We start from the raw sequence: 21,982 nt of genomic DNA, 5'->3' as shown, positions 1-21,982 counted from the left end.
ATTCTATCCCTTCTTCTTAGTGAGGCTTCTACTTTGATCTAGATTGAGAACCCTAACTCGATTGCTTAATTTGAAATCTGTGAGGATTATGGAATATGTGTTCTGGAGATTTTGGAGGAAATGAGGTCTGCAAAATTGTAAGCTTTTGGAGAAGAAGGAGTTGCTGGGTCAGTTTCGATTTGAATCGGATAAGGTAAGGATTATGTGCAGATTCTCTGTGAAATAAGAAATTGGTTGAAGGTTGATTTTGATCCTATTTTTCGTAATAGGGAATCTGAAGGATTAATGGTGGTAGATTGCAACTTCGACGATTCGGCTACTAATTTGGAAAAGAAGAATGGTAAGGGTATGGGTATTTTAATTCTCTACTACAGTGGCTTGTTTGTACCGATTGAAGTGTGGTCTTGTGTGAATTACTTGAAGGGAAGTTTGGTATTTGGTGCTCGAGTTATAGGTGGTGTTGTTGAGACAAGTCTGGTTTGATCAGAGGTGTAGAGAATTGGTCTTGTGAATTTTATTGATAAGTTTGTTTCCAATATTGAAATATGACATAGGAATGAAAGCGGTGATTTGGTTAAATGCATGAGAAAAAGTATAAATAAGAAGGGACCGGTTTTGACAAGTGAATTAATTTGTTGGGAATTCAATTTAAAGTTCGTGAAACACTTGAAGTATTCTAAACCTACCATATCCCGGAATTACCGAAGGATTAAATCATTTGGGAATGGTGGTTGTTGCTATTTAATTTGCTTAAGGTTTAAAAGCTAAATGAAATGAGGTCAAACCGGTTGACTGAAACTTTATCATGGAAAGAAGTGTGATCACCATATCCCGAACGAGCGTTACTGCGTTAAGTGAATCGTTTGGGAATGGTAATCGTCATTTGTTTTTTTATAGTAGTAATGCTAAACAATTTTTGGGTCAAAGTGCTAAGTATAATCACCATATCCTAAATGATTCAAATGCTACATCATTTGGATTATTTGGGAATGGATAATAGGTTTTAAAGACTAAAAGAAAATTCGATGGACTTCAAGGAAGTTAAATAAATGCTTTGGTTGCTCGGTTAATTGAGTTATAGTGTAGTCAATGTACTCATTGATTTAATTTTATTTCAAAGGACTCGAGCATGTGCACATGGATTTGGACAAATGATCGAAAGTCGGGAACGAACCCGAATTTGGACGAGCACTCCATATCCAGGTAGGGTGAGCTGTCCCTTCCTTGTTAGAGGCTTTTCTATGTGTGGAATGCACTAGTGAAATAGTATGTTGCCTGTAAGTACGTTTTTGGTTGTTCATTAGTCGATGCCTCGTGATATCTGTGTTTCCATAACTGATATTCCCTGATTGCGAAAACCGAGGCTAGACTTGTTTGTTGAGATACTGTACCCCATTGTATGTTTGTACTTGTGACCTGAAAGTGAATGGGACCTAGACGCGTAGATTCCTAGGGATCCCACGGTGTCGATAACCGTGAACCTCCAGAGGGGGCCGTGCTCCTATGTTTGTCGAGGAAGGGGGAGTACAGACAGTGAACCAGTCATAGGAGACTCAGAGCCAGGAAATGGACACTTTCGCTACTTGTAGTCACAAGGACTACAGAGTAGTTGGTCGGTTCTCGAAGGATGACGAACCGGGTCGGTCACCGATTTGTTTTATTTTAGCCGGCAGGTAAGTATCTCGGAGCTCCAAGTTGTGGGAAACATACTGCATATGTTTTATAAAAGAGATAAATGTTTGTGGTTGCCTATTTTAAAAGTATTTTCGATAAACGTGCACAATATTATGTAGTAAATATTTTCAAGTACATTGTCTTTCAAACCTAGCATGGTTGGGTCGGCCCCTACTGGGCATGCGAGAACGAAAGCTCACCCCTACAACAGTGTGCAGGTTTCAAGCATGTGGTCGGGGAGCGTACAGAGGAGGCACATGGCCCGGCTTGGCTCATTCTTCTTTAATTTTAACAAAAGAAGGTTTTGGTCCTTTATCGGATTTTTAAGTAGCTTGTTTATTTACTTTTTATTTATTTTCTACTGGTTTACTAAAACTTCGAGAGGCCCGTAACCCTGGGGCGCGTCTCTCGCACTTGTAGTTACTTAGTGATTTGTTTTCCAAATTGGGCTCCGATTGTAAGCCCAAAACTCATAGCCCATTTCAAATTCCGCTTTTGAAAATATGTTGGTCGGTTGCTAGAATGATTTGTCCAAGAAAGTGTTTTGTAAACCAATAATCTAAACCCATAAGGCCTTGCGATTTCGGGATTGAGGAGTTATCGGGATGTTACTCGTGACATGTAGGTTTCTCATTGGCTCGGGGTCGCGGCGCTGTGGGACCCCCCTCTCGGGTCACCACAGCTATATCTAGCTAACAAGTTCACAGCATATGAGATGTCCGGTCTTGTTCATTGAGCTAAGTACAATAATGTGCCTATGGTACTTATGTAGGGCACTTCCACCCCTAGCACATCTTCGCCATCATCCTTCGGACGAAGAAGATCTTTTTCAGGATCAAGACTACGGACGATCATGGGGGTGCTTGAAGGCTTGACCTTATCAAAATGCCTAAGCATCTATCAACACGATGCTCAAGTTCCAAACTGAGACATAATCGTGTTCTCCCAAAATCCTTCATCTCAAACTTCGATTTCAAGTGTTCAGCGGTTTCCCTTAACTCTTTAAGGGCTTCCAATGAAGATCATGTCCAACATGAACCGCGATAGAATCTGAAACTTGTTATGGAAACGTGCTTCGTGGTCTAGAGACTCTTGACTTGGGTAAATGAAGTTCATCATGACCCTTCATGTATATTCCATATCTAGGTCCCCATAGAGATACGTAGTGACCACATTCGTAAGCTGCATTTTCAGTTATTCGGAAACTACCAAAATGACAGGGTAGTGGAGTGCAATGACATCTATTACGAGAGAATATGTCTTATCGTAGTCGATACATGGCGTTTTGTGAGAAGCCTTGCGCCATAAGGAGAGATTACCATCTCTTTTTCTCATCACGCTTTCTAACGAAGACCCATTAGTCAATAGGTTTTATGTTAGGAGGTGTTGGCATCACTGGCTCAAAAACCTTCCTCTTCATTAGAGAATCCAACTTAACCTGGATCGCATCTTTCCATTTAGGCCAAATTTCTCTACGTTGGCATTCATTCATCAACGGAGCGTTGTTCAATATCATCGGACTCAACAAACTCATGCGCAACGAAATGCGCAACTACATCATCAATTATGATGGAGTTTCTATCCCACGTCTCATGTACACTAGTGTAGTGTAATTTTCATAGAGTTCTATATTCTCAGGAATAAGTTCTGACATTGAGGCGTCCCCCAACGATAACCATAATCTGGAAGATACTCATGAGACGGATTTTGAGTGTCGATGATCCAAGGATTGAGTTGTGCCAAAGTATCATTCGAATCCACGGGCCTCCCACGCATCCTAGCTGGGGCCATGACTTGTAACGCCAGAGTGCCACTCTCTTTAGGGTTGGTGCCATGCCTACCTCCGTGTAGGGTGGCGCTACGTCCTCTCGTAGGGACGTCCTTCCTTGCAGGCATTTACAGCAGATGTGTGATCTCGTCACTTTAACAGGGATCGAGATGAGACATAGTGGGCACAGATCACGACAATTCCTGTCGTTCCTGCTGAACATCTATGTTCTTATCTCCCCCTAACGAGGGGAAGACTGTCTCATCAAAGTGACATCCACAAATCTAGCAGTAAGGAGATTGTCTAGCAAGGGCATTAAGTGGCGGACGATTGTTGGAATCTCAAATCCAACGTAGTTGCCCATTCGTCTGTAAGGACCCATTATAGAGCGTTGTGGCGGCGCAATTGGCACATAAATGGCACACTCAAATATGCGTAAGTATGATACTTGTACCCAGTCACTAGCTGTAATGCAGAGGTAGATTGAGTGGCGGTGGGTCGTAGACGAATTAGCATAGCTGCATGCGATATTGCATCACCCCAAGCGGATATAAGGATATTGGTGCGCATTACCAAATTCCGAGCTACCATCGTAGTCGTTTCCGCGAGACCATTTGGGTGTGTACATGAGAATATGATGTCCAACATCAGTCCCAGTGATATGCAATAACCATCGAAAGTCTTCAATGTAAACTCTTTAGCAATGTCAAATCCAATTGACTGAATAGGATGATTCGGAGAGTGAGCTCGTTGTCATATGATATGTGCTAGGAGTGTAGCATAAGCAGCATTACAAGTGGACAATGGCACAACACGTGACCAGCGTGTTTGCGTGTCAACCAACATCATGAGATATTTAAACGTCCGTAAGTTGGTTGAATCAGCCCATAGAATCCCCATGGATTCTATGTAAGAACATAATGAGTATGCTCATTTCCTTTACATAGGACGATCTCAGTCCTAATTTCCCTAAGGAACAGGCTTTGTAAATCGAGCGATAGGCCTTGGAAGCAACCAATGAGGATTGTGGTTGGGCCTGAGCGTCTGAAACGCTATTTGAAGCAAAGTTGGTGATTGCAACATCACCTAGGGCATCATCACCATGATGTACGCTTCCATGGCGTCATGGATAAGGACTGTGCTAGCCTTAGGCTACTGGTGGATGGCAATGGCGGCAGTCACACTTAGTCCAGGAATCAACTTTTGATTCATGCTTCGTTTCGCTCGAAAGAAAGGATGTCCATGTGAAGTCTTTAGTAGACGGATCATCATATCATAACTAGGATGACCTATCCTGTCATGACAAAGTCAATATGTGTCTAAATCTAAGAGATCTTCTCTAATAACTTAAAAAAATCTAATCCAAAATGCTAGCTAATGCAAAACAATGGTAGTCGGCTAACTTCTTTCGGTAACTCCAAAATAAATGTGACCAGGTGAGTAGAGAGATGTCGGTGGAGCAAGGTTCACTTAAGTACCACTAATCTACGAACCTTCTTAGACATCACACTTACTTTGGGTGAGCCTACTTTGAAGAAAGACTAAACCATTGGCATACTACAAAAAAAATTGGCAATTGCCTATTACATCTCTTGGAAAATAAAAAGACTTAATCAAAATCGCCAGTCTCTGGATCTTGGCCTTTGAAGTCTTCAACCCTTAGAGCGAGATCATCATCCTGATCTTCTTGCTCCATGTAATTTACTTCCCTTGCTTCACGATACGTCTTGTACGCATTAGCAACATTCTGGGGTGCATTACATGCTTTAGCCCAATGTCCTGACGCTCCACACCGAAGACAAGCATTATCATGGCCAGGCTCCCTTGATCGAGACGCGCCTAGAATGCGTTGGGGATGGCTATGATCCTTGGTGGCGCCACCACCATAGCCGGAGGCTCTACCTCTCTCTCTCTTCACACGTTGACCTCTACGGTTCCGTGCACGTCTATTTTGGTGGTTTTCTTCCTCTTTGGGGCAAGAATATGGACCAGAACGTTCAGAATAATCCCTTTCCTTAGGGTTTCACTCCTGGCACCCTCCCTTAGGGGCGCGACTATAATTAGACTCTGGAATTGGCTTTTCTCCCACGGGTCTAGAGTTATAGTTCTTCACCAGTATGTTGTCGTGATTTTCAGCTACGTTCATGGCTCCAACAAGCTCATGAAATCTTGTGATGCGTCCGGCATTGACATCAATCCGATAGTTCTTGGCTATCATCAATGCAAAGACGGGGAAGGTAGAGAGAGTCTTCTCGATCAACATCGTATCAGTGATTTTCTGCCCACAGAATTCCATCAAAGACTTGATACGAAGTGCTTCCGAATTGTAGTCAAGTACATACTTGAAATCACAGAAGCGGAGGCTATGCCATCTCACTTCTAAATCAGGACGCAGGGAGTCATGGACGTTGCCAAAACGCTGCTCAAGTTCTACCCATAGTTTTCTTGGTTCTTCCTCATTGAGGTACTCATTCTGGAGCGCGTCATTCATGTGCCTTGTCATGAGAATTATGGCTTTAGCTTCATTGGCCTCTCTCGTAGCTCTATTCGCTTCAAAAGCAGCAGCTTGTTGAGGAGTAAGCACGTTTTGACTTAGCTCTTGGATCGTACTTAGGATCCCATCAGCCTTAAGATGCTGGCGCACATCACGGACCCACTTATGGTATCCTACGCCTATTGTCTCTAGTGGAGCGAAGCTCAACTTGTTCAGGTTACTCATCTTGAAAAACAACAAAAGATTAGGGTTAGTTTCGGAGCGAAAAAGGCTACCACGAAAACAATAAAAATTTCTGAGCGTAGTCGCTTCCAAGAAATTCGATTCCAAGAGGGGTTGGATTAGATCGAAACAATGATGTTTGTGGTCGATCGTTTCTTCTCAACAAACTCTAAGTTTGGAGGACTCTACAAGCTCCAAGTTTGGAGTGAGCACGAACTCCCACAGTTCGACATAATTAGGTCTCCCCTATGATGAAGAAAGAGGGGTAGAAGAAGGGAGTTTGCAAGTCCCTGAGAAAAAAGAAAAGAAATTGAATAAAAACTAAAAAAACGGGAACTTTTAGTAAAAAATACCTCGAAATAGGTCGCAGGAAAATTTGGCCGGAAAAAGTAGCCGGCGGTGACCTGTCGCCGGAGCTGCTGACGTGGCACTTGCTGCTGACGTGGCTGCTTATGTGGTGATGTGGCTGCTGACATGTCGCCTTGGTGGGCCTGCGTCTGTGGGCGGCTTGTTCTCGGCTTGGGCTGCCTCCTCCTCCTTTTTTTCTTTTCTTCTTCTGCCGGATGTTCACGTTGCCAGTTCAGGATCTTCTAGACCAGTTTTTGGGCTATTTCTTCTGGTTCCTGAATTTTTGGTCTGAGGAGCTTCTGCTGGCAAAATTTGGTAGAAATTAGAGGTTCAGAAGGTGGTGAACCGGTGGAGTATTTGCTGCGGGTGATTTATAGATTCTGGTGGCCAGTTCGTTAAGTTTCCAGCCGGTTCTGGTGATTTTGCCCCTGGTTCTGGATTCCTGGGGTCGAGGGCTTCAAGTTGTATGGCGGAGGCAGAAAAGGTATCAAGGTTTTGTATTCGGATTTAGGGTTTTGGCTATTAGGTTTTAGGGTTAGGACGTCGTGCTGATAACATGTTTAAGGAAAACTGAATTGGGAGAGAATTAAGTCGTGCTTTCATTGATAATAGGGGTCTCTTTATATAAAGGATTACAAGACATAGAATCATAGTTGTACAAGGAAAGATAATCGTACAATTAATCGGATATCTATGAATATCTCTGAGAATATCTCTAATTCAAAACTCTATTACAACTAGGTCAAGTAACCTAGAGTTTGGGCCAGACACATATTCTGGATTTACTTGAACAATAATAGAATAATTCATTCATGGGCGGTGCCGCCACATGAATGGTATGTGAATTTGGGTCAGGGTTTAAATTTCCATTCTAGGTTATCATTTAAGGCCATCCCCGATCCTAAGAGTTAAAATAAGATTCATGTCAAATTTAAACTCTGATAGTCATTATTTATGGCTTCATGCAAATACTAAGGATCATAATTTTGTCCGCCTCCAGGAGTATAATGTTTTTTTTTTCGAAAAGCTGAAAGAAAAACTACAACCCAGAACCTCTAAGGCAACCTACAACTAAAGAATAAAAAAGAAAAGCTTGTCTAGCCGCAAGTGGAAGAGAATTAGACCACTCCTGAGCCTGAGAATTATGTCCCATTTTGGTTAGTATATTTGTTAAGAAGTTGGCTTCTCGGTGATCATGATTAATAGACCGGATCTGAAGATGACGAGCAAGGGACTGAACACGAATGATAGATTTAACACACGGGGGAGGAGGAATTCTGCTAGTCAAAGCATCAACAAGGACTTTAGAATCGCCTTCAATATCCAAAGACTGAAAGCCATGAATCAAGGCTGCATGTAAGCCAGCTCGGAGGGAAAGACCCTCCGCAACTAAAATGTCCACAGAGGGAAAGCTCTTGGATAAACCCTAATCCCACACTTGCAACCCCAAAGAAACAAATAAGTTTTCCTACTATTTACTTATAGTAAGTTTTATTATAATTTAATACTAGAGACAAACTATGGTACTGTGATGTTTATCATATACTCATTTTATATATATTTGAACAAAAATTATCTTTGCTTGATACCCAAAATCAAAAGCCCCAAAGAAGCTGCTCAATTTCGTCCTATAGCTTTAAGCAATGTCCTCTGCCGGATTTGTTCCAAAGTTGTTGCCAATAGACTCAAGGTGTGGCTCCCTCAAATTATTTCTCCACTACAGAGTGCATATGTACCAGGAAGAATGATTATTTCAGATAATACCTTGGTAGCTAATGAAGCAGCACACTTCATGCATAAGCTTCGTCACCAAGACACTGGCTTTTTCTCTTTGAAGTTGGACATCAGCAAGGCATATGATCGATGAGTGGCCCTATCTGCAGGCTATACTTACCAAGCTAGGGTTTCATCCGCACTGGATCACCATGGTCATGAACAATGTGACAACAGTGAGTTACTCAGTATTGGTGCAAGGTGAACCAACTCCACATATTCTCCCTACCCGGGGAATCAGGCAGGGAGATCCCTTATCACCCTACTTGTTCATTCTCTGTGCAGAAGGCTTATCAGCTTTAATCACACAGGCTGTCAACACTAACATGATTCAGGGACTCAGAATGTGCCCACAGGCTCCCACTCTTCACCATTTATTTTTTGCAGATGACTCTTTATTATATGGAACAGCTAATACTGAGGAATGTCATGCATTTACACATATTCTAAAAGTTTATGAACATGCTTCTGGTCAAAGAGTGAACTTCCAAAAAAGCAGTATTGTCTTCAGTAGGAATGTTAATATGGCTCTTCAGACCAACATGGCATCCATCCTCAGAGTGGAACGAAAGGACGAGCATGATAAATACCTCGGCTTACCATTGAGAGTGGGGAAATCCAAGACAGCAAAATTTGCTTACATCAAGGAGAAGCTGACTAAAAAGTTGATCAACTGGAAAGCCAAAATTCTCAGTTGTGCAGGCAAGGAGGTTCTCATCAAGGCAGTTGCTCAAACAATGCCTCTGTACGCAATGAATTGTTATCTCCTACCAAAAAGCATGTGTGATGATATTCATAAGCTATGTGCCTCATTTTTTTGGGGTGACACGGATGAGAAGAAGAAAATCCATTGGAGAAGTTGGGAGAGGCTTTGTTTAACCAAACAAGAGGGAGGTATGGAGTTCAAAAACATCTATGCTTACAATATGGCTATGCTTGCCAAACAAGGATGGAGGATTCTTTCCAATCCACACTCTTTAATTGCTAGGTTATATAAAGCTTTGTACTTTCCTCACTGCTCCTTTTGGGAGGCTACAGTTGGAGACTCTCCTTCCTTCTCTTGGAGAAGTATACTACAAGGCAGGGCTGTTCTGAGAGCAGGTACATAATGGAAAATTGGAGATGGCCAACAGGTTGATATTTGGAGTGATAGATGGCTTCCAGTGCAAGCTACTTATCAACCTACTCGACCTCCACACACCTCGCTTAACACAGTAGCTAACCTCATTGATCATACAACTCGGCAATGGAAAGAGGATCAAATTCAAAGCTTATTCCCTCAGGATATTGCTTCACGCATTCTCTGTATTCCTCTTGGTCGAAACCATAGTTCGGATCGCCTAATCTGGAGCCCGGAAAAGAAAGGTCATTATTCCATCAAGTCTGCGTATTGGATTGCCAAAATGGAAGTTATGCAGAACACTCTTACCTCCACATCACATGGTGATCCATACAAGGACCTCTGGAAGACGTTATGGCAAGCCAAAGTACCTGGCAAGGTGAGTATTTGTGTGTGGCGTGCTTGTAATAATTTGCTTCCCACTCGAGAAAGACTGCTTACTAAAGGGTATGATGGAGATCCCAACTGCCTCCTGTGTAACCATCGCATAGAGGATGTAGTTCATTTGTTCTGCAAATGCCAGGTTGCGTCCACCATACTCTCGAATCCTCCTTTTAATCTACAGGATACTATCTTACTATCCCTTAACTTCAAGGAATGGATGTTGGAAAGGGCTGTCACTCTGAGTTCGGACAGCTTTGCACGTTTAATGATGATGATTTGGGCTATGTGGAAAAACAGAAACAACATGTTGTGGTCTGGTATACAACAAACAGCCCAAGATATGCTGTTAAGCAGCTTCTCCTGGCTTGCTGAGTTTCAGAAGGCTCGAGGAGGTGTGAAAAAACCTAAGGTGCATTTACGTCCTAAGTGGAAACCTGATGAGCATGGTGCTCTTAAATTGAACGTGGATGCTGCGTTCTTATCATCAACAACTAAGGGAGGTGTTGGAGGAGTCTTACGTGATGCCTCAGGAAGATTTGTAGCAGCCTTTGCTAGTCCAGTTGAACATGCTGCGTCTCTGAAGCAATGTGAGCTCATGGCCATTCGGGCTGGTCTTGATTTACTGGTCTCCCTCCAAGTGCAACAGGTGGTGGTGGAAAGTGATAGCACAATGGCCATTGCCGAGGCTCTATGTTATGATTACACACTATTAGCTAATGGAGGATTAATTGCTGACATACGATGTGCCATGCAGAAAATCCCAAGCATCCGTCTTGAATATCAGCCACGATCCTCCAATATGGTGGCACATAGGCTTGCTGGCATTGGTTTTGAAACTGGTAACAGTTGTGTATGGATAGGTCTAGCACCTGCTTGTATTCGTGATGTTCTCAATCACGATTATCAGTACCTCCATTGAGGTCTTTCTTAATAATAGTTCTTTACTAATTCAAAAAAAAAAAAACAAAAATTATAATTATTTGAATTAAAATTACAATATTGAGAACAAAATTACCATATTCATTTACACTATTTACATATAATTAAACAAAAATTACAACATTGACAACAAATTTATTCAAAAACTTGTAACAAGGTCGTAGGTAGTGTAATTATCATTATTAGAACTAAGATTACATAAAATATGACTCAACATTACTACTCTGACAATAAATTTGTTGTCACATTTATAAATGTGTGTATGAGATACGGGTATGTATTATAGAATTTTCCTTAATACTAACATTCTTTTGGGGGTGCCATAAAGCTTACTATTTACGTTGCAAATAAGTTATTCATAATCATACTTGTATGTATAGAGGAGAGCAGAATTATTAAACGGTGCCATAACACTTGTTAGCTTCTTGGTGGCTCTGCCACTGTCTCTCAGCCTCTCCAACATTTTGGTTTATTGGTTGGATTTATATTCAGAACATAGGATATATTATTCCTCTCATTAGAAAAGATGGTATCTTTCCTTTTCTTTTTTTTTGGTTTCATCAGAGACTCTAATTTTGTAGTATGTACCTTTGACTATAACGTTTAATTAAGGTGCATGGTCCACCATCAACTCTGGTTTGATAAGAAAAGCTCTTGCGTCACCCAAGACTTTATGTAGTATGTACCTATGACTATAGTATAGGATGCAAAGTCAGTGTTAAACATCAACTCAGATTGAATGAGAAAAGTTCTTGTATCACCCAAGATTCTATGTAGTTTGTACCTTTGAATGTGCACCTTAAACTTTTTTATCCTTTGTAATCACATCACTCACTCTTTGTTAATTAAGAGGTGAAGTGATAATTATCTATAGGAGAAAATGTGAGATTTTTTAATTTATTTTTTAATCTTGAAATTTGAATGTAGAGGCATTGAAAATATAAATAAAAAAGACATTTGGATCCTAAAAAATGTTCCCATAAGAAAGCCAACCACCAAGCAACAAGTGGCCAACAACCAAACTTTAAGCAACATACCACGTTGTGCATATACTCCTATTTCATCTCATCTATTATTCAGTGGACCGGGCGGTCCACCCCCTTGGAGTTGAGTTTATCTGTTTATATTAGGACTGTTAATTTCGACACGACCCGATAACACGATTCGAAATTCGTAAAAATAAAATGAGTTGAACCCGCACGATTAAAAAGCGGGTCAGCCGTGGGTCAACCCGCCATGATCCATTTAATAAATGAATCGGCCACAGGTCAACCTGTCAACACGAAGTGAACCCGTATAACTGATTATGCTATACTTCTTAAAATTTTGGACGTTGGGAGTATTTGATCATATGATTAGACAATTTAAAATATATTGCTTTATAATTATTGGATTTAATTATTTATGAATTATATAATTATTCATATTCTTCGTCTTGTTGAGTTTTTAATGAATTTAATCAATTTATGCATTTTTTAGTTAAATGGGTCATATTGTTAACCCTTAAATGGATCATTTTGTCTAATATGACATGATCTATTTATTAAATGGGTTAAGCGGGTTGGAAACGGGTAACCCGTTTAAAAAATAGGTTGGGTTTGAGTTTAAATTTTTGACACGATTATTAAATGAGTTGTATTTTAGTTTGTCTCTTGTGACATGATAAATACTTTGACCCGACACAATCCATTAACTGCCCTAAATTTATATGCAGCACGCACCTTGGCTCTTTAGACCTTGAATATTGTTTTTAGTATACCCTGACCCACAGATTAGAGTTGGCAAATTGACATTTTGTGGCAAAATGAGGACCATGGCCCCTGGATTGGAGAAGGCCTAAGATTAAGTTTAAAGTGGACCTATTATCCTCTGGGTCTAAAAGTAGGCTTACTATTTGTCCACGAAAAGTCAAAAACTATTGGCAAAATAGTCAAATTACCCCCTGATTTATTTCATAATTGTCGATTTACCCCCTGACATTTTAATTTTGATTATTTACACCCCCACTTTTTCAATTATGGCCGATTTACCCCTTACCGTTAATTTTTGGACTTTTCATCTAATTTCTCTGTTAGCTTGGTTAGCATGTGAGGAGTATTTTCGTCTTTCCAATTGTCTATCGAAAACAAAAAAAAATAATCAAACCAACAATCAATGTCAGATTTTAGGAGAGAGGGATCTAAATAGAGACATGCCACTGATCGATGAACCCAATGATGCAAGGGTGCAATCAATACAAGAGCATTCTGGCATCTGGATCTGGCGAGAGAGATTTGCCCTGACCAAAAGTACAAGGATATGAGTACAGAAGACCTAATGGCAGTGGTCTATTTTTACTGTTTTTTTAATCCTCTCTGCTCTCTTCTCTTCTCGACGTTTAAGTTCTCTTCGATGTGGGACTTCTTCACTTGTTGGAGCCAATCAATTTGGCAAAGCCAGCATTATGTATGTGGGTGTGATGTTTGCTTAGTTGTTTAAGTTAAAATCTGGAAAAGGATTGGAACAAATAATCCATTTTATAGACCAGGTGTTGTTTGCTCATATCTCTGACTCCATAATTAGTCTCAACCATTCTTGTGGTTGAGTAGAAATCGAATTAGATCTTACCCGCTACTCTCACTTGGTTGCAGGTGAACAATAGTTTGAGAAATTGTGTTTCTGATCTAATATGCATTATATTTCCATCGCACTTGAAGGCTTGTGGACTTTCTGGGTTCATTTCTCTCGTCAATGGAGGATAATATTTACTGTCCAACATAATTTGGGCACATATTAACTCAAGATAAGAAACCAATAATAGTTTTTAGATAATAATAGGAGGCCTCCGAGTTTGGCGGAGCGACCTCGACGGGCGAAACCTAGGGTTCAAACCTAGGGATCGTGTAGTGGCGGTGGTGGCGTTGTGTTAATGCTTGTCATGTTGGTTGCTCTGATTTAGGGTTACGTTGGTGTAGGAGTTTTAAATTTATGCTTTTCTTTCTTGCAGTTCCTTTAGGTTTTTACTTTTTTGGTTAGAGTTTTGGGTTGCTTTTCGCAGTGTATATTGTGCTTGTATTTGTATTATGAGTGGTTTCTTGAAACCCTCTAGCTTGGCGCATTTCCTACCTGTGTCAATGACGTATTCGGTTGACAAGTTATGCAAGCTTTACATCGAGGTGATCGTGAAACTTCATGGAGTGCCTGTGTCGATTGTTTCTGATCGTGATGCTCGGTTTACTTCAAAATTTTGGAGCGGTTTCCAAAAGGCCATGGGAACTGATTTAGATATGAGTACGGCATTTCACCCTCAGACTGATGGGCAGACTGAGCGAGTGAATCAGGTGTTGGAGGATATGTTGAGAGCCTGTGTGTTGGACTTCAAGGGAAGTTGGGAGGATCATCTGCCGTTGATTGAATTCTCCTACAACAACAATTATCACTCCAGTATTGGCACCATATGAGGCCCTGTATGGTAGGCCATGTAGATCTCCGATCTGCTGGGCAAAAGCGGGAGATAAAGTGTTATTGGGTCCTGAGATTGTGCAGGAGACCACTGAAAAGATTTCAGTTATCAGGGACAGGATTCGAACAGCACAGAGTAGACAGAAGAGTTATGCAGATTTGAAAAGGAGACATGTTGAATTTAATGAGGGTGATCATGTGTTCTTGAAGGTCTCACCCATGAAGGGTGTGGTGAGATTTGGCAAGAAGGGGAAGTTATCACCAAGGTTTGTGGGACCTTTTGAAATTCTGGAAAGGGTAGGAGATTTGGCTTATAGGCTTGCCTTACCTCCTAGTATGTCTGGTGTGCATAATGTGTTCCATGTGTCTATGTTGAGGAAGTATGTCCAGGATGTGTCACATGTGATCGATTATGGCCCGATTGAGGTGCATGCGGATACGACCTTTGTTGTTGAACCTGTTCGTATTCTGGATAGGTCAACAAAGCAACTTCGAAGGAAGGAAGTTGACTTGGTCAAGGTATTGTGGAGTCACCATGACGAGGGTGATGCTTCTTGGGAGTTGGAGTCGGATATGAGAGCGAAGTACCCACAGTTGTTTGTTGATGAGCAAGCGTGAATTTCGGGACGAAATTCCTTTAAGGAGGGTAGAATGTGATGACCTGGATTTCTGTTATTTAATTTTGGTAATTAATAATGGACCAGTTGTACGAATAATTGTTATTGTGCTTTATTCGTAGATTGTATGTGAAGTGGAATGGTTTTCGTCCGTATAATTATTTGAATTTCACAGTTTAGGGGGTCGTGTGAAGGTTGACTTTTTGTACGTTGGGATTCTCGGGAAACTTCCTTCACGAAAGTTGTAGAGCGCGTCGATACGAGTTCGTGGACATGCGGAACGGGGGAATCGGAGTTTGTATGAGAAAGTTATGGCTAGCGGAAGAAGTTTCCATTTTAGTATAAATAGAGGAAAATCATAAATTATTTTCATAAATTCCATTTCCTTTTCCGGAAGCCCTCTCCTCTCTCTCTTCTCTCTCGGTCGGCCTCTTCAGAAACGAAAATATCCTGCTGACCCGACCCGAACCCGGTGTTCCGACCCGGCCGGAACTCCATTCTCCGGCGACCTCTACCGGCGAAACCTGCACAGAACGACTCGCCTTCTTGCTCCGGTCGTCTCTGTGGTGACCTCGAGCGACGATCTTCGGTGGAGGAAGCGCAGCAAGGCGGTGCAGTTCGTGGTTTTTCAACCCGACCGGAAAACGCAGCTCCGACGTCGGTGAGGCTTCAGGCCAATCTTGGGGAGTTCGCAGCAGCCTCCTTGTGCGATCTTTGGTGGTTGTTTGGAAGGATTTATGTGAAAACTCGATCAACTCAGTTGGGATTACTGTTCACGGCTTGTGAGGTAGTTTTCGATCCCTTATGGTTGTTTTCTGACTTCGAGCTAGTTATGAGATGGCACAAGCATGCTTAGATGAAGCTTTTTGATGTTGGGAGTTTTGTGAAATATTGAGTTTTGGCCGGCGGCGGGTACCTCCGTCTGTGGCGACGTTCCGGCGGTGTTCCGGCCATGTATGAGACAGTTTCTGGTATTATATGTCTTCTACTCGTTGGTACGAGCGTTTCGATATATAATATGCAAATTTTGGAGTTCGAATGAATTTGTTATGATTTTTATCGTTTCATATCGATGAATTTATTCGATCCGTGAGGATTTGAGTATCCGATCGACTTGTGGTTTGGACACATTGATCATGGAAGTGTTTCGGTGACCTTGGGAGGTCTCGGATGTGGTTTTGCCTCGATTGGCGCCACTTTGGGGATTTTAGTCCAAAACAGGGGTTTCGGATTTAAATCAAATGTGAATCGTTACTAAGTGGATACCGTTGTGATTAGGTACTTGACGAAGTATTTGGACGGTTAATTGGCGGATTGACCGTTTTGTTCTTGGTTGAAGACGCAGCGGGAATTTAAGGTGAGTAAATCTCACAAGGATCTTTATGAACAGAAGTACCATTATTGTTTTGGCGTTAATTATTTAACTGCAAACTATAGTTGGTATTAGTAGGCATTCCTGAGCGAATGACTACATATATATATATATTTACGTGAAATATATATATTCTTGTGGATGGTATTTGATGAATAATATGCATGATGATGCTTATATTATTGTTGAATATGACTTTTCATGGAAACAATATTGTGGAAAAAGATGTTTTCTATTGTTGAAATGTATTGATGTTTGATGTTACATTTTTGAGTCAAGCGTGACTCATTTAAATGTATTGGTCTTTGTACCAAGAGTCACAGATGGTGAGCAGGGATAAGGAAAGCCGAGATTAGATGTTAGTAACGTTTTAGGTCAGGTGTGACTTACTTAACGTTCGACTTTGAGACCGGACGGGTCTGAAGGTCATAGGTCACAGATGGTGACAGGTTGCAGATGGCGACCTTGATGTTTGATTTCATGATCAGACGGGGTCTGAAATCATATGTCACAGATGGTGACAGGTCGCAGATGGTGACCAAGGCAGGAAGTTGGTAATCACGTCCTTGGTAGGACGAGTGATTACGATTTCAATAGAGCTCTAGTCTGTCTGTCATGATAGCTTATGGGAGTGACGGTCGAGGTTGCTGGAGACTCATAGGTATGTAGTTTAAAGGAGAGTTCTGATGGTATTCTTCTTTAATTGTCTAGATGAGACATAAATTGCTACTTGATGGTTAAGTTAGCAAATAGAACATTGTCACAGCGGTGACTCATGTTGTCCTTTCTGTGGAAAGGATATGGAATGTTAGAAGGAATCATGGTTGCATGAGTTCCTTAAGTAGATTGATGTGAGTTGTTGATTGATGTTCATGAGTTACTCATACGGGCTTGCAGAAGCTTACCGGGTTTGTTGTTTGGCAACCCCGGTGCACCATTCAAACGGTGTAGGGGTTAATCCTGCAGGTCAGGAAAATCGTGGCTGAAGCTGAGGTAGCTTGTTGGCAGCAGAACGGGTAGGAAGCAAATTTTGTTGGCTTTGCCAGTGTATGACTTCCGCTATGTAGTAAGCTCTGAGGAGCATTTACGTTTTATTTTGTGATGACAACTTAATTCGTAAACTTGTGTAATATATAACTCTGTGGGCGAGTGTATATTAATTTGGATTGTTTCAGGGCATCAGTATATACTTGTTTTAAGGGAAAGATGTTCCAGGTATTTGTATTGATGACTGAACGTTCACGCATGTATAATTATGGGATTATATATATATCGATTTTTATTTTGTTAAAAATCAGGGGCGTGACAGTTGGTAACAGATTTCGTCTCTCCCCATATACCTCTCTCCTAAAATCTGACATTAATTGTTGGTTTGTTTAATTTTTTTTCGATAGACAATTGAAAAGACGAAAATACTCCTCACATGCTAACTAAGTTAACAGAGAAATTGGATGAAATGTCTAAAAATTAACGGTAGAGGTAAATCGGCAACAATTAATAAAGTGAGGGTGTAAATAATCAAAATTAAAATGTCAGGAGTTGCATACATACAAAGTTTTAGAGGGTGCACCCAAACACTTGAGAAGAGCCTTAATTGCTGCTTCAAAGAAATTGCTGCAGGGTTTGGGCTTGTAACCATCACCATGACTGGAATCAACAGCTCCTATCTTCTCACTCATCTCCTCTTCTTCTGATGCTTCTGTGTACTGATCTTAAATCTCTCTTCCGCTTGATCCTTCAATTCTTCTCATTCCCTTCCCCAACCCTCGCATTTCCCTCTTGCCGCTGCCTATTCATAATTCAATACTTAATTTCCCCCTCGTTTTTTGTTTAGGTCAACTTCACCACACACGTAAACGACCGAGTCGACTACTGACCAGTGATTGAATATATCAACTACATCCCAAATGGTTTTGAGCGTATGACTACAATATCATCCCCAAAGGTGGAAAACTAAGCATCGAAAGCTAATTGCTCATGTACAATGTAATTAAACATCTGAGCATCCAACACTGATATTGTTGCTGGAAACTTCGATGGTAATTAACATTGGCAGTATAGAAACACGTCAGGAACTTTGTAATTGTAATGTAATCGTATCAAAAAAAAAAAACTTTGTAATTGTAATTTTTTAACAATAAATCTTGTATTTTATATCGATTTCTACAATATTTTAGAGACAAATATATGATTTTGGTTAATAAATTAAGTAAAGGTGGATTATAATGTTTTTTTTGTCTCTTGTTGAACTTTTAAGGACGTTTTTGTTAGAGTTGTGACCTGTTGGTAAATTATAATTCCAACATTGTAAAGGTCGTGGGTTCGATTCTCACTCACATATCTAATGGTGGAATGGGGTAAGGGTTTTTTTTTTTTTTTTTGAAAAAAAAAGGACGATTTTGTTAGAGTTGAGGATATTTTCTCTGCATTATGTGATTTGAGAACTGTTTTTCTTTGCATCCTAATAAACATAAGAAGACCTTTTTTTTAGTTATGAGGTTGCGTTTATTTCTTCCTAATAGACATTAGAGGACAGTTATGTTTACATATTAGGGCGTTTTCAAGCGTTCTAATTAATAGACATCAAATGACGTTTTTCCAATAACGTTAAAATAGATGATTTACAACGACTTCCTGATAGAGGATGTTTTTTCTAAGTGTCCTAATAGGTCATTGAGGATGTTTTTCAAATGTTATTAAAGCTAGCTATTTTTTATGTAGTGTGTAATAGAAAACCTCTTAGTAAAATTACATAGAAAATGCCTACAAATCTACAATGTTATCCATTTAACTCGAGGTAACATATAGCTTCAACCCTACAACTTGGCGAATATTGATTGGCTAGAAAACAGTAGCGATGGTTGTTGGACGACAAACCTCCGTACGTTCACCACTGTATAATATAGGGTATTATAGGAATAAGAGATATCCACGTACATCTCTGACTCAAGAGCTATAACTTAATGCATGTGGATTATAGTCTTCCAGCATATATGCTACCTACTGCTTTTGAAGAAGGAATACATCAATATGCCAACGGTCGTTTGTTATAAAAAAAAAAAACGGTCGGTTGGTATGAATACATTAGTCTTCTCCTATTTATTGTCCTTTAATTAGCAAACTGTCGTTCATATAACAATTTTGTCAATCTTACTACTCATATCTAAGATTTTGGCCAAAATATCTACAGTACGAAGGTGTGTGGCCGGGGCACATATTGTGTTTCCTGGTTTGTGTTTTTTGGCATCTATCTAGCTTGGGGTGTATTGGGATATAGAAATATTTTTCTGATCAATGCATATTTAGAGATTTTTGGAATTCATTTACTTTTCTCAAAGATGGCTTGCTTTGAATATATAAAATGAGGAGTGTTTACAGTTCACACTCTATATTTTATTTTTTAGTTTTTAGTTTTGGTAACTTAAATCTTTTTTTTTTTAAGAATTTCAAAAACTAAAAAATAAAAAAAAAGCGTGCATTTTGCTTTTTTTTTTTTTTTTTTCTAGGAAGATTGTCAGACATTGTATTCAATAAGCAAAGACAACATTACAACAGTGATTCGCCCTTGTGGGGCTGTCAAAAGAGATACCGCTAAAAGTAATAGTATCCTGCCAATTGATGGAAGCTTGGGAGAGTAAACTAATAAGACGCTGGCAATAAATTTTTCTTGCAAAATTCATTAGAACACTCGCTAACATCCTTAGACCAATAAGCCCTACAGTACTTTGTGGGTATTGATCCCAAAAGAAATATGAGACCTGAATCCACAACGACAAATGACTTGGATTCATGTTTTAATGCAAAAACCATGGGGATCCCAAATTTAAAACCAAATACGTGCAAGCTCAATAACAATGCAAACACTTGAGCCAAAGATCAGAATAATTTTTCTTGCAGGTAATTATACAACACCGTAGTTGAAGGTTGAGTATAATAAATAAAAAATCATAGTAAGCGTGCAAAAAGAAAAAGAAAAAATAAGTCGCTAGCATTACACTAAAATTTCGATAAATTAATAATCATGCTTAAATAATAAATCTTCTGGTCTCGACTTGGGCCAATGTACTAAATAAATATTCTCACTAAATGCATATTCTCACTAAATAAATATTCTCACTAAATGCATAAGATAATAATTTTTTTAACTATAGGTCCCATTGAATATATAAATTTATAATTGATTAAAACGACATATAAATTTTTTTAATAACTTACTTATTAGATATATAAAGAGTTTGCTAGCTCCTCTGTAGCCTGAGGTGGTCGCCTCAGGTTGCACCCCTTAAGGCCGGCTTTGGTGACAGGACATACCTCGAATTTTACTCTGAAATCCGAAATGGTCTTGCGGGGCTCACCTTAGAAGAAATTTTATCATAAATTTGGTTGAACTTTCCCTAAAAGTAGACTACCCAAAACATCAAACCTATAAACAAAATGATTGAACACTTCTAATACCCACAAAGGCAACCCAAACTTCAAGAGCCTACATGCTCTCCTCAAATAATTCAACTCTCACATGATATATAAGAAAACTTAAACTCATATCTCGAGTCTCAAATTATCATTAATACAACTGAAAGTTGGTCATGAGATTAAACTACGCAATGAAGTGAAATGTGACACAAGTAGATTAAATAGTTACCTACAACGAAGACAAAAACTACCTCGACTCCTACCCACGCTCGACCTCAACCTATCTACAGACTGGGCACGTAAAACTGAAAAGCTCAGGGAAAAGCATTTGCAAACTATTAGAGTGAGTGAACGAAAAATAAGTAATTGTAATTCAGGTAAAACAAAATATTTAATGCTTTCACAATTTCAATTTCATATAAAAAAACCAAGCATGCATTAAAAGTTAAAAAAAAAAAATACTTTAAATGCTAACTGAGACGAGCATCTCAAAAATGGTGCAAAACTTGTGAAATTACTCTTAATCATTCTCTGTGTCACGCCCCGATTTTCAAGCACAAATAATAAACAAATTAACAATCACAAATACTCTAGGCATGATGGTTCAGACATCAACACTAAATACTTGGAATTTGTTTTTCTTTTAAAACAAGTAAACAAAGATGCTCTGAACCCACAGTATCAATAGAGACTTATTCTTTACAGTCACATATTACATTACACAAAGTTTACAAATTAAGTTGAAATAACAATTTAATAAGTAAACACACTACTGCACTCACTACACAGTGGAAGTCTAACAAGTGCGAAACAAAACAATCAGATTCCCAACCTTACTGCAACAACAACAAGGAAGCCTCAGCCACCAACCATGTACCCTGACCTACAGGATAAACCCCTACACAATCGAATAGTGCACCGGGTTGCAACAAACAAACTCGGTAAGCTTATGAAGCTCGTATGAGTAAATTCAAAACAAACATAACAGAAACACATGCTTAAGTTATCTCAACCTAAAAAATCAATAAGCATACATCACAACATCAACGATTCCACATCTTTCAATTTTAGGCTTAAGTAAGCCAACTCGTGACTAAAACTCACATGCTATAACTCTCAACTCAGCATTCAATTACACAAAACCACAACCAACACAATTTCACCTCAAGTAATGTTAAATAACTTGATAATTATTTAGTTAGATTTATACTATATAACTTGTTGGTTGCTTATTTGTAGCACATTTCTTAAACCCAAATTTTCATTACCGACCTGATGTTGGTCATAACACATGTTTCACAAGCTCTCTGACAACAATTGTCGAACAATTTAACATAAATGGAGAAGTTGTGGATACGTTTGTGGATGAGGTAACTTCTTATTGATGACAACCTTAAAAAAGTTTGGGATTATAAAT

At 39.6% G+C, this 21,982-nt stretch overlaps 1 protein-coding gene across 1 annotated transcript; it reads left to right on the top strand.

Annotated features, from left to right (window-relative positions):
- Positions 1-13,835: 13,835 nt before the first annotated feature.
- On the top strand, positions 13,836-14,781 carry LOC133737489 (uncharacterized). The gene is made up of 2 exons (XM_062165028.1): positions 13,836-14,145; positions 14,465-14,781. Exons 1-2 carry the CDS (start codon positions 13,836-13,838, stop codon positions 14,779-14,781), a joined length of 627 nt encoding a protein of 208 aa, XP_062021012.1.
- Positions 14,782-21,982: the final 7,201 nt, after the last annotated feature.

This window comes from Rosa rugosa, chromosome 3 (genome assembly GCF_958449725.1).
Source record: "Rosa rugosa chromosome 3, drRosRugo1.1, whole genome shotgun sequence".
Classification (NCBI taxonomy): domain Eukaryota; kingdom Viridiplantae; phylum Streptophyta; class Magnoliopsida; order Rosales; family Rosaceae; genus Rosa; species Rosa rugosa.
Note: the sequence above shows the minus strand (reverse complement) of the source record. Positions and strands in the feature narration are given on the sequence as shown.